The sequence below is a fragment of the Lepidochelys olivacea genome (assembly GCF_965140295.1).
Source record: "Lepidochelys olivacea isolate rLepOli2 genome assembly, chromosome: 1".
Lineage (NCBI taxonomy): Eukaryota > Metazoa > Chordata > Testudines > Cheloniidae > Lepidochelys > Lepidochelys olivacea.
The window spans coordinates 153,582,689-153,596,007 of record NC_140411.1 but is presented as its reverse complement, the minus strand read 5'-3'; the positions used below and the strand labels follow the sequence as shown (position 1 = coordinate 153,596,007).

The 13,319-nt window shown below is 42.6% G+C and overlaps 1 protein-coding gene across 2 annotated transcripts in view; it reads right to left on the bottom strand.

The window, feature by feature from the left end:
* The window catches only part of SYTL5 (synaptotagmin like 5), a 188,126-nt gene that overhangs the window by 40,654 nt on the left and 134,153 nt on the right, over positions 1–13,319 (bottom strand). For both annotated transcript variants that reach the window (XM_084617869.1, XM_084617870.1), the window contains exon 7: positions 5,874–6,030. In XM_084617869.1, the coding sequence (XP_084473995.1) occupies positions 5,874–6,030 (157 nt within the window). The remainder of the gene's footprint in view (positions 1–5,873; positions 6,031–13,319) is intronic.

Genomic DNA, 13,319 nt, shown 5'->3' with positions numbered 1-13,319 from the left:
GTGCAGAGAGCAGCTGAAAAACATACAGGCATCTAATGTACAGAAATAAGAATATTATAATCAAACACATGTTATTACCAATTATTGTGCAAGGTACTGGCAGAGACACAAAAGAAGGCAGAATCCTTGCTCCGAATAGCTTTTACTCTCAGAATATAGACAGTCGGTAGGAAAAGGGGGAACAACAAAATATTAAGGTAGTCAGCTGGTGATGTAGTGGTTGGCTACCTGCCGATAATGTAAAGTTTTTAACACAAAGGTAAACAAACTTATCCTACCCACAATCTGTCTGTTTTGAAATTTTAGAGTGTAAAGTCCTTGGAACACAGACTGTGCTTTCTTTTGTATTTGGGTAGTACCTAGCATATTGTGGATGCTACTGGATATAAACAACATCATAGGTTTGATAGCATATGCTGGATCATATGAATTTGTGGGTTTTCATTGTTAAATATCCCTAACAAAAAAGACTAGCAATTGTTCTAGCCAAGAAATACATCCTGTTACGTGGGGCGAAGGGGGGGAGGGGAAGACTACATCGTAATTAAAAAAAAAAGAAACCTTTGGTGCATATGTAGTAACTACAAGAACTACTAGAGAACCATAGGCAACATGAAGGAAGCTGGTCATGATATCAGTATCTGTAGACATATTGCAATGTCCCACCTCTAGCAATCTATCATGGAAGCCACTGGGAAGAAAGCATACCTAAGAAAGGTTCCTGCCTTTACAATGTCCCGGACTTTACTAAGCATCACACCTGTACAAAATGAAGTGGCAAGTCACTAACAATTAAAAGCTTTCCCTCCTGCATGCCAGAATCAGGCTAATGGCAATACTGCTTATTAGGAATCAGACTGACTATTCAGTCTCATTTCTGCAGCTCAGATATGGTTAGCACTTGCAGCTGAACCTCTCTATGCCTGCCTTTGGCAGCTCTGTATTCAGGAAAGGCAGGTCGTTCTCTCTCAACAACACAATGTTAACTCACTAACTGATGCTCAGCACAATTGAGATGAACATCCTGGAGCTCAAAGTGAAGTTAAAGAGGTATTTTTATAATCATGTGGAAAAAGCGTCATTGATCCAACTGAAGGTAATTCTGGCTACTGTCTTCTAGGCATTTGCAGGCACTTTTTTCCATTACAAATTTTGTCCACATTATCAATTAAAATATATGCATAGTCAATATTAAAGCAGGAGAATAAAAAACAGAACAAGAAACTATCTTGATGGACAGAGTGAATCTCAAAAGCTTGCCAATTTTTAGTTAGTCCAGTAAAAAAAAAGACCACATAAGATGTAATGGGGGATTTATATCTATCTATATACAGAGAAAGTAATATCTTTTATTGGACCATCCTATGTTGGTGAGAGAGAGAAGCTTTCGAGCTACACAGTGCTCTTCTTCAACTGGGCTATATCTTGTCTCACTCTCACCAACAGAAGTTGATCCAATAAAAGATATTATCTCAGCCACCCTGTGTCTTTAATATCCTAGGACCAACACAGCTACAACTACGCTGCATATACTGTATACACACAGAAGCAAGGTGGGGAAGGTAATACCTTTTACTGGACAAACTTCTCTTGGTGAGAGAGACAAGATTTCGAGCTACATAGAGCTCTTCTTCAGGTCTGGGAAAGGTACTCTGAGCATCACAGCTAAATGCAAGGTGGAACAGATTGTTTAGCATAAGTAGTCAACACATATTCTAAGGGCGGCAAAGAGTCCTATGGCACCTTAGAGACTAACAGACGTATTGGAGCATAAGCTTTCGTGGGTCACCCACAAAATCTTATGCTCCAATACGTCTGTTAGTCTCTAAGGTGCCACAGGACTCTTTGCCGCTTTTACAGATCCAGACTAACATGGCTACCCTTCTGATATTCTAAGGGACCATTCAAGTTGAAGTGGCTCATTAATGCCCCTGTAGTCATAGAACAAAGCTTGCTCTCTCTCTCTCTCACACACACACACACATCTCCCTTCAGGAAACACTTAAGTGACAGGTGGGATTAAGTTAAAACAGGGAATCTCAGTCAGTGTTAGTACAAAGGCTGCAGTCATTCCAAAATCTAAAATCAGACAAATCTCAAGGATAGTTGCCTTCCTGAAAAAATAAATGAAGGATAATTATTATTACATCCTTCTCAGATCAACATTTGTGCACAGGGCAGAAACTAGTCTCTTCCATCCCTCTGTCATTAGCTGCTGTTTCGATCTGCTCTATACTGTTGGGATCAACTGTTCTGCCCTTGCTGCTAGTGGTTGTTCTTAAAACTTCTCTTCGGTGTCCTTGTTTCCTCACACTAGTTGGTTTCCACTTAAAAGCTTCATGTGGGAGTCTGGGTGTTGGCAGCTGGAGTATTTGCCCCAAATATGTCCAGCACTTCCTTCTGATTCTAGTGGAGATAAGCTGCTTGTTGGTGATTTGTCTCATCTTTTAATTGGCGCTAAAGTCTCTCCATCCAATGCCCAGAATCTTTTGTAGGCACTTAATTTCAAAGTCATCTAGTTTCTAACGTTTTAAGAGCTCACCAGCTCTCGCAGCTGCATGTTAGCACTGAGATTACATTTACATTGAAAATTCTGAGTTTTGTTTTGGTAATGTATATCTTTGATTTCCATAGTTTGTCAAGTTTAGTGAATGCTGTGGATGCCTTTCCTAGCCTTGATGTCACTTCTTTCCTGTGGTCTCTCTTGGCTAGTATATAGGGTCGCCAACCCTCTAGGATTGTCCTGGAATGTCCAGAAATTAAAGATTAATCTTTAATTGAAGATTATGTCATGTGATGATACTTCCAGGAATGTATCCAACCAAAACTGGCAACCCTACTAGTGTAGTACTGCCCAGATAAATGAACTGTTCTACTTTCTTGAGGTTTTTGCCTTCTATTACGATGATACTGCTTGATGTCTGGGTTTCAAGGATGTTTGATGACCCCTCCTTGGCCTTCGCAAAGGCATCTGCCTTCGTAGCTTTTCAGGAGTGTTGCTTGATAGCATGATAACATCAGCAAAGTCTAGGCCTTCTAGGCATTTGCCATTATCCATGACATGCCAGTGTTTGTGTTGCTCATGCACATCTTCATTATTCAGTCTATGGCGATGCAAAACAGCAGCAGAGATAGAATGCAGCCAGGCCTCATGCCAGTAACAACAATGAACCACTCTGTTGTTTGGTTTTTCACCCTTCCATCGCATTTTGCTTCACTGTACAACGCTGTGATGATGATGATGACTTTAGCTGGAATTTCATAAGACTGAAGACTATTCCGCAATGTATGCCTATATAGGCTGTCAAATACCAATTTCACTGATTTTTTTTTCAAAAGGTAAGGGGAGCTTGGCATTTTATATGTTTGTCTACTACAGTCCTTAGTGTGAATATCTGATTTACACATGATCACTTGGGCCTAAATCCAATCTGTTCTTCCCTAAGCATTGCATCCACTGCCTCTTTTTTCTGTGTAGTTGTAGTGTTTGCAATAAAGAAGATTTTCCCTACAAAAGAGAGTAGTGTGACTCCTCTCCAGTTGTTACAGTCAGTCAGATCACCTTTTTGGGGGCAGTCTGACAATTAATCCATGTTTTCACTGGTCGAGGGGGAGTTTTTTTTCCTGAGACTTCGCTGAGCCGTTCTGCCAGTTTCGTTAGTCTGGTAACGTCATGTGCGCTTAGCATTTCTGCTGTGATTGGATCATCAGCCTCGGCTTTGTTGTTTTTCAGCGTCTTGATTGCAGCTTCTGACATCTCTATTGGACCGATGTTGAGATCAGGATGATTAGCTGCTATAAAACATTGTAAGGCAATTTTGGAATGAGAAACCTCCACAAATGTTAGGGATTTGTACTAATTAAGCAGCAGTAAGAACAATTTCCTTGATCACATTGCCCTGCTAAATGACTGATGGGGGGTTATATCTTTTACCCAACACAACAGAACTACATGAAATAGAATTGTACTAAAAGACTGTATTCCCGCATGGCACTTTCAAAACCTGCACACGTACATCACTGCTTATAAACAGATGTCTTGCAACAGCTATCACTTCTTTATTAGGTCCTGCCATTTTTTTTAAAAAAAGCAACAAAATACAGATTGACATTAGAATGTTTGTACCAGGGGGGCTTGGAAGGCCAGCTGGAGCGCAAGACTTCCTGCCCCCTGCTTCTGTGGTCGATGTGCCTCAGCCTTTAAGGAGGGAGGGTAGCGGGACCCAGGCCCTCCAACTCCACTGGGTCCCAGCCCAGGCCCTGTGTAAGTCAACCTCTGAGTAAAGGAGCTCTCAGTGGGGAGTCTATGTCCACTGCCCTGGGCTACTTCCCACTGTTGCCCCTTCAGTTTGGTGTGTAGCCCCTATAGTACAAGTTCCTGTGATGCTTGTCTCTAGTATTGCCCCCCTGGGCAGCATCCTGCTGCGGTCCCAGCTTCCTCTGGCAGGGCAGCCATATGCTTTGTGGGGTGGGAACCCCCGTCAAGATCTCAGTGCTTCAGAGACCCTGGTTCCTTGTAAGCTGGGTGCTCCTAGACCTCTTTCGCTGCCTCTTTTGGCCAGGAAGACGGTGCTTGGTTCCGGTGGCTACTTCGGGTAGCAAGCTAGTGATCCTTCCCTCAGGTAGGGAAGCAGCTAACACCTCCCTCTTCAACAGTCAGCCCCGAACAAAGCAAAGCTCCCTCCTTGTCTCTCCCCTCCAGGCCTGGCACTGGCTGCAGGTAGAACGGGGCAAAGCTAGCTGGGCCCAAAGGCTCTCTTTAATCCCTTCCATGCTGATGGGCAGTTTCTCTGCTTCACCACACTGTTGTTCAAAAATCAGGACACACTTGGAATTGTGAGGAGAGGATCTGACTGCGATGGAACCGCTCAGCAACCTAGCATTTGTGCAACTGGGATTCGTTAGTACTACAGATCAAACTTGTCCTGAATGAAGGAGAGAAATCTTTGGAAAGACTCACTATCCCAGAAGAAACAACACACCAATAACAGGAGGACTCCTTCCCCAGAACAGAAGTTCATTTATGCTAAGAAAGGAGAAGGTCCTTCCTCTCATTCACTTTGCTGTCATGCTTAGGCCCTGCCAGGGAAGGTGGATATGGCATTCAAGAATGTGGCAATACCTCTGAGGGAAAGAAGTGGTGCTTCCTCCTAGGGCCTTAAAGAGCCTAGCACAGCATCCAATCCTTAACTGACCCTTTGATCACGAATCCTGGACAAAGGTACAAAGACATTTAAGAAGCTAGGCCCAGAAATCACTTGGATGTTCCCTTTCATGCCCAGCACCAGCCAGAGGAGTTCTGGGAGCAGCTTTAAAGTCCCAACTTTGGGAGCCTGGAGCTCTGCACAGTACCCACAACAGAAGCAAGTCCTTCACACCTGTACCAGCCTCCTGATGTCAACAAAGCCTTCAAACTTGAACTCCTGTGACTCAGTTTTTCTCAGCTGGTTGCCTACCTGGCTCTCCTGTCAATTCCTTCTGCTATCCTCCCACTATTTTCCTTCAATCTTTCCCTTCACAGCCTCCCTTGGGTTAAAACCTTGTGGAAACTGATGGGTGTGGATGCACCATTACATCTTAAGTAGTAATTTTTAACATTTAAGTAATAACGGTCAATAACAGGACATTTTAGAATGAGAAAAAATGTTTGTCAATCCAAAAACCAGGTAATTGACAATGAGTTTAACAGATTTCATTATGGTGAGAGACTGTCACTTATCACAACAGGATTAAGGAATAAATAGCATTATCTTTGGCAGGCTTAGCCTTTCTTGGTTGCAAGCTCATCAAATACTGACTGTGGTGTGCATGGTTGTGATGTCAGTGATGTCTGAGGGGGACATGTGTGCAGCTAGTAGCATTGCCACATTTACCCTGACATAATCTGAAGTCACGCTGCGTGTGCTCAGTGCTGGTGACCTCGGATGGACTGGAGTGGAGGCATTGCTTCGGTTCCCAGAACTCATTGTGCCTTTCATGTTACCGGGAAGGGTCTCCGGGTCATTGTTGTTCAGCGAAAGAGTGCTCCCCCTGAGGAGACAGGACAAACAGATCCCTGCTTTGAAAATATTGGCAACACAGCAAGTGGGAAAAATAGGAAACAAAGTTTACTAGAACTATCTTATATCATATAAACTACATGTGATCTACTGTAAGGATGGATCAGCTACAAACACCACATGGAAAGCATCTGGTGGCATGGAAGGGAAGAATTAGGTGACGGTTGGTTGGAGATATTGTCTGTATACATTGCTTCTCAGAATTAGGAAATTTTTAAACATCTCTCTGGCATACAGCATTAATATAATCCAAGAACTATACAAGATTTGTTTTCCTGCATGTTTATTTCATAAGTACACTTATTTCCAGCAGCTGATTCATTGGTTCTGCACATGGCATTCCCCATCACACTGCCCCTTGCTTCGCAATAGAAGTTACTGCGGCATGATGGTTCCGGATGCACCTGCAGATTCTTTCAGTGCCAACAGACACTTCCAGTGAGTCGGCTGGCTCAGCTGCTCCAAACCTCTCCATCTATCTGTCTGCTCCTCAAGAGGGACAATGTGCCGCACTGTCCCATTTACCTTGTACTAAGAGTTCCTGGCCTGACCGGGCTAGCAGTTCCTACATGACTCGGCTCACTAGTGAAATCACATCACATTTTTTTGCAAGCTTGCAGCCATTCAACAAACCTGATAGAAAGGAACAGCATTCAGAATACAAGAATCAGACTATTAATACTCAACAGCGTTATCATCTCTAAATGGGCACCGATACAGTAACTCCAGTCCCTGCCAGGAGGAAAACCTGATCACAGGAGATCCTGGGATAACAACAAAAAGGTGACGGAAGGAAAACTGAACTGAATTGACATTTTCACCCACATAAACAAAATGTCACTAGCCTGCTTAATAAATCTTCAGGGGTCTGTTGGAGTTCCCTTCATGCTAGACACGACACATGAGGGACACCTTTGCTTGGTTCATCCCGTCATATCATGTTTTGAATAACTGCACTGAAAACCCCTTTTGCCACATTGGAGACTTTTATAAGAGCTGCTGCTGAACTGAGGAACAAAATTCTTGACTGTGACAGCTCATGTCCCTCTAGTAACTTAAGTTAGAATACAGATTCATGAGACCAGTGTTGTATTCAGACTGAACATATCCTATTTGGAGAGTTTAATACCCCTTAATAAGAAAAACACTTTGATGACTTATCTGTGAATGTAAGACTAAAATACTCTGCCACCCCAAAGAAAATTAAATATTTTAGGAACAGCAAGGAGGTGACCGGTGTGTACTGAAAACCCCTGGATTTTAGTTCAGTGATGACTCCATTATCTTGACGTGTTTGTGAAAAGCTCAGATCAAAGAATAATGTTTAAGGTTCTCTCCCAACCACCTCCCCTCTCCCCACTGCTTATATAAAGACCTGACTCAGTACTATTAGGAAAGAAAGCTAAAATTATTCTGTGTCAACTGTGTTCTAGTGTCACTGTTGGGTTTGGATTCTCAGACCTCCCAACTTTCAAACTTGCAATACAAAATAACCAGAATGTGGAACACTTGGGTTTTGTTGAACGTTGCACCATAACTGAAAGATTGTAATGGATTTTAAACTATAAAACCTGTTCTTTAGGATGTTTTCTCACTATAGGAATTAAAAATAAAAGTTGTTCAAAAAAAAAAAAAGCTAGAGAAACAAATTCCATAATGTGTAACCATAAGAACACCTATGTGCATCATCAACCGGATTTGAAACAAGGACTTTCAGACACGCAACACAGACCTCTGCTACTTGAGCATATTTTCTCCTTTACTTCTGTTTGGGTCAACTGCTAGAGGGGAATGTGACAAGACAAAAAAAATTCGTTTACAAAACTATTTGCTAGACAGTGATGAAACACTGAGAATCAGGATTTGTTGATTCTGTTCCTGGCTCTGGGAATATGTCTACATGGAGTCAGAAGGTGTAATTTCCAGCTTGAGAAGACATACCAATGCTAGCTCTAATCAAGCTAGTGTGCTAAAAACAGAAGCACAGTCACTGTGGTGCAGGCAAGCAAGAGGGCCCAAACATGCACCTAGGCAGGGCCGTCTTTGGTGTGGGAGGTGCAGGCCCTGGACAAATCATCCTCCACCGGCTTGGGAGCCTTGCTCTGCATCAGCGACAGTTGGGGGGCCAGCTGCACTGCAGCACCCCTTACACTCCTAGTTCCTGCATCTACGTCTTCCGGGACCAAGCACGCCGGCCAATCACACTGGCCTGCAGGGCCCCCCAAAGCGCAGGGCCTGGAGCGGTCGCCCTGATTGATCCTACCCAAGGGACAGCTCTGCACCGAGGGTCTTGGATAAGATCGTGCTCAGGCGGCTAAACTGTCCCACTGCTCACACAACCATGGCTACACTTCTGTTTTAGCATGCTACCTCGAATAGAGCTCACAGGAGTATGTCGACTCCAGGCAGAAATTACACGTACCAGCACCAGTGTAGACATACCCTAGGAAGGGAGGTAGTCCTGCAGTTATTACCAACGTGTTAGCCAAGCACATAGATTGCTGTTCATTCAGTCTGAAAGGGCAGCGTGGCTAAGTAAATGAGATTTAGGTCTCCATTTTGAAGACCTTGGTTCTTTTACCATTTATGCTAGAAGTGACCTTCCGCAGCCTCGTACTGAATTGTCAAATACCCATGTATCTTTGTTGGGGTGGGGTAAGCCAGTGGAAGAAGGGAGCTCATGACATTCTGGCTCTCAGACCAGTGCACCTTTCCCTAAACCGAAGGGGGGTGGAGTGAGAGTATATTCACATTCTTTTCTTCCTTCCCTTTTGTTGAATACTGTTTGGTTTGGCAAGGTTGCTGAAAGAGGAGGCCAATTTATCCAAAAACGGCAACAGAGAAAAATCCAGGACATTGTTGATGTTTGAAGAAGCTGTTTAAGATTTTTTTATGATGATGATTTGAACATAAGAAAGGCCATATTGGGTCAGACGAAAGGTCCATCCAGCCCAGTATCCTGTCTACTGACAGTGGCCAAGGCCAGGTGTCCCACAGGGAGTGAACCTAACAGGTAACGATCTAGTGATCTCTCTCCTGCCATCCATCTCCACCCTCTGACAAACAGAGGCTAGGGACACATTCCTTACCCATCCTGGCTAATAGCCATTAATGGAATTAACCTCCATGAATTTATGCAGTTCTCTTTTAAACCCTGTTATAGTTCTAGCCTTCACAACCTCCTCAGGCAAGGAGTTCCACAGGTTGACTGTGAGCTGAGTGAAGAAGAACTTCTTTTATTTGTTTTAAACCTGCTACCCATTAATTTCATTTGGTGGCCCCTAGTTCTTATATTATGGGAACAAGTAAATAACTTTTCCTTATTCACTTTCTCCACACCACTCATGATTTTATATACCTCTATCATATCCCCCCTTAGTCTCCTCTTTTCCAAGCTGAAAAGTCCTAGCCTCTTTAATCTCTCCTCATATGGGACCCGTTCCAAACCCCTAATCATTTCAGTTGCCCTTTTCTGAACCTTTTCTAATGCCAGTATATCTTTTTTGAGATGAGGGGACTGCATCTGTACACAGTATTCAAGATGTGGGCGTATCATAGATTTATATAAGGGCAATAAGATATTCTCCGTCTTATTCTCTATCCCTTTTTTAACGATTCCTAACATCCTGTTTGCTTTTTTGAGTGCCGCTGCACACTACATGGACGTCTTCAAAGAACTATCCATGATGACTCCAAGATCTTTCTCCTGATTAGTTGTAGCTAAATTAGCCCCCATCATATTGTATGTATTGTTGGGGTTATTTTTTCCAGTGTGCATTACTTTTCATTTATCCACATTAAATTTCATTTGCCATTTTGTTGCCCAATCACTTAGTTTTGTGAGATCTTTTTGAAGTTCTTCACAGTGTGCTTTGGTCTTAACTATCTTGAGCAGTTTAGTATCATCTGCAAACTCTGCCACCTCACTGTTTACCCCTTTCTCCAGATCATTTATGAATAAGTTGAATAGGATTGGTCCTAGGACCGACCCTTGGGGAACACCGCTAGTTACCCTTCTCCATTCTGAAAATTTAGCATTTATTCCTACCCTTTGTTCCCTGTCTTTTAAGCAGTTCTCAATCCATGAAAGGATCTTCCCTCTTATCCCATGACAACTTAATTTACGTAAGAGCCTTTGGTGAGGGACCTTGTCAAAGGCTTTCTGGAAATCTAAGTACACTATGTCCACTGGATCGCCCTTGTCCACATGTTTGTTGACCCCCCTCAAAGAACTCTAATAGATTAGTAAGACATGATCTCCCTTTACAGAAACCACGTTGACTTTTGCCCAACAATTTATATTCTTCTATGTGTCTGACAATTTTATTCTTTACTATTGTTTCAACTAATTTGCCCGGTACTGTCGTTAGACTTACCGGTCTGTAATTGCCAGGATCACATCTAGAGCACTTCTTAAATATTGGCGTTACATTAGCTATCTTCCAATCACTGGGTACAGAAGTTGATTTAAAGGACTGGTTACAAACCATAGTTAATAGTTCCACAATTTCACATTTGAGTTCTTTCAGAACTCTTGGGTGAATGCCATCTGGTCCCGGTGACTTGTTACTGTTAAGTTTCTCAATTAATTCCAAAACCTCCTCTAGTAACACTTCAATCTGTGACAATTCCTCAGATTTGTCACCTACAAAAGACGGCTCAGATTTGGGAATCACCCTAACATCTGAAGACTGAAGCAAATAATTCATGTAGTTTCTCTGCGATGACTTTATCGTCTTTAAGTGCTCCTTTTGTATCTCGATCCTCCAAGGGCCCCACTGGTTGTTTAGCAGGCTTCCTGCTTCTGATGTATATCTGACTATCTATAGAGATTCTATGGAACATGTGGATTCATTTAAGATTTTTATTTCATTTGATTCTACATTTTCTTTCACATATAGTGCCACTCCCCCTTCCCCCGCACGACCTGTTCTGTCCTTCCGATATATTTTGTACCCCAGAATGACTGTGTCCCAATCCACCCCACAATGATTGTGTCCTCACTCCACCAGGTTTCTGTGATGCCTATTATATCAATATCCTCCTTTAACATGAGGCACTCTAGTTCACCCATCTTATTATTTAGACTTCTAGCATTTGTGTACAAGCACTTTAAAAACTTGTCACTGTTTATTTGTCTGCCCTTTTCTGACGTGTCAGCCTCTTTATGTGAATGTTTCTCATCTGATCTGGCCCATACTTTATCCTCTTCCATCCCCTCCTCCTAACTAAAACCTAGAGAATCTCTATCAATAGACTCTCCTCTAAGAGAAGTCTCTGTCTGATCCATGTGCGCCTCTGCAGCAATCACCCTCCCCCGGTTCTTAGTTTAAAAACTGCTCTTTGCAATTCCAAGCAGATGTATAGGATGGTTAAGAGAGACTTTGATGCTATTTTTAACAATTAGTATTTAACTCTTTAAATTAACAGAGTATACATAATAAATGTACCTTATGTATGTGGCATTGTTACTTTTTTAATCTGATGAGATATGAAGAAGATACTATACTGTAAGCATCAACATGAGCTGCTCCCTAGTCATTCCAGACACCACTATCTCAATTAATTCAACCTTTCCTGTAGGCAGTGAGGTAATTCAGTCATCCAGGGTCCCTCCTGAACACACAGACATGTAAAGAGGTGCCTTTAGTAGCTCTATTGATAGAAATTTGGATGGTGAGGCTGAGATGATGGAAGAGGTGAAAATTGCCATGCTGCATCAACACTGATTGAAGAAATCCTGAATCTTGCCTAGGGCCGAGGCCACTACGTGATGTTTAGACCCACTTACAACCCACCAGAGCATTCCTAATGCCCATGGCCTGCTTCAACACAATGTACGAATGGCCAATTCATTAGCATTTTGTTGTCATGTTTACATCATTTTAGTTTACATAAGTGTATAAATAGACAATACTGTACACAAAAACAACTTGTCTAAATACATATAAAACAAGCTGAATTTAAAATATAAATCAATACAGATGACTTTAAATCTTATTAAAATATGTAAAATTTGTTTGGCCCACACAAAGTTGTGCTCAGGTTCATGTGGCCCTCCTGTGTAATAAGGTTGGGCACCGTTATTTTAGATGACGCCCAAAGGGGAAAGTACTTTTGAAGGTTCTGATGAGTACCTGTAAGTTTGCCCCCTCCCTCTCTCTCTCTCTCTAAGGGTATGTCTACCCTGCAGGTGAAGGTGAAATTGCAGCCCAGCAGGCATACTCATGCCAGCTTTAACCTGGCCAGAACAGCTAGCTATAGCAGTGTAGACATGCCATCATGGGCTAGAAACCAGACCAGAAGTCTGCTCGAGGTTCTGGACACGTACTCTGGTTACTAGCTTGTGCTGCCACACCTACACTACCTTTGCCACCCATGATTAAAGATAGCACAGGTATGCCTGCTCATGCTACAATCACACCCTAACTTGCACTGTAGACATAGCCTACGGCTACATCTACACTACGAGCTCAGGGTGTAATTCCCACATTAGCTCTGACTGAGCTAGTACAAGTATAAATGGTAGTGTAGCCACAGAAGCACGGGTTACAGCAGAACAGGGACAGTTTAGCCATGCTGAGCACATATCCATCAGTTTCAGGCAGATTTGTACTTGGCCTGGCTAATCCATGCCTCTACAGCCACTATCCCTGTGCCCACAACTACCCTGCTACTTATACCCATAATAGCTCGATGGGAGTTAGTGCGAGTATATGTACTTACAAGCAGGGGAATTACACGCCTAGCTCGTAGGCCTAGACATAGCCGAAGCTTTTGTACCATGCTCACTGCGGCGCATCTGAATACCCACTGCAAAGTCTATTCTGCCTGCTTTGCAAAACACATACTACAGAAGGGAATTTTAATGAACTGGGTGATCTAATTGCTGTTCTGTCTTTGCATCGTACCAATGCTAAGCAGTAAGACAGATTCTTGAAAGCAAAGCTCTCTGTCACCCCAAACCTTCCAGTTAAGCAGAAAAAAAATACAGGTACAAAACAAAAAAGAAACAGCAAAGAGCCCACATCTGTTTTAATAAAACTTCAAGGCACAAATCTTGGATGTGTACCAAAGATCCAATTACCTAAAGGAAACTTTTGGATTCTAGACAAGAGTTGACTTTAAGGTTGGCCTGGCTAATGAGATCTGTTCAGAGTGGATAAAGGCAGATTGGGAGAGTTCAGGGACATTGTAAACATCAATCTTTCACCTCCTGAAGTACAATTAATAATTATAGTCAATAAATCAAAAGCCAGG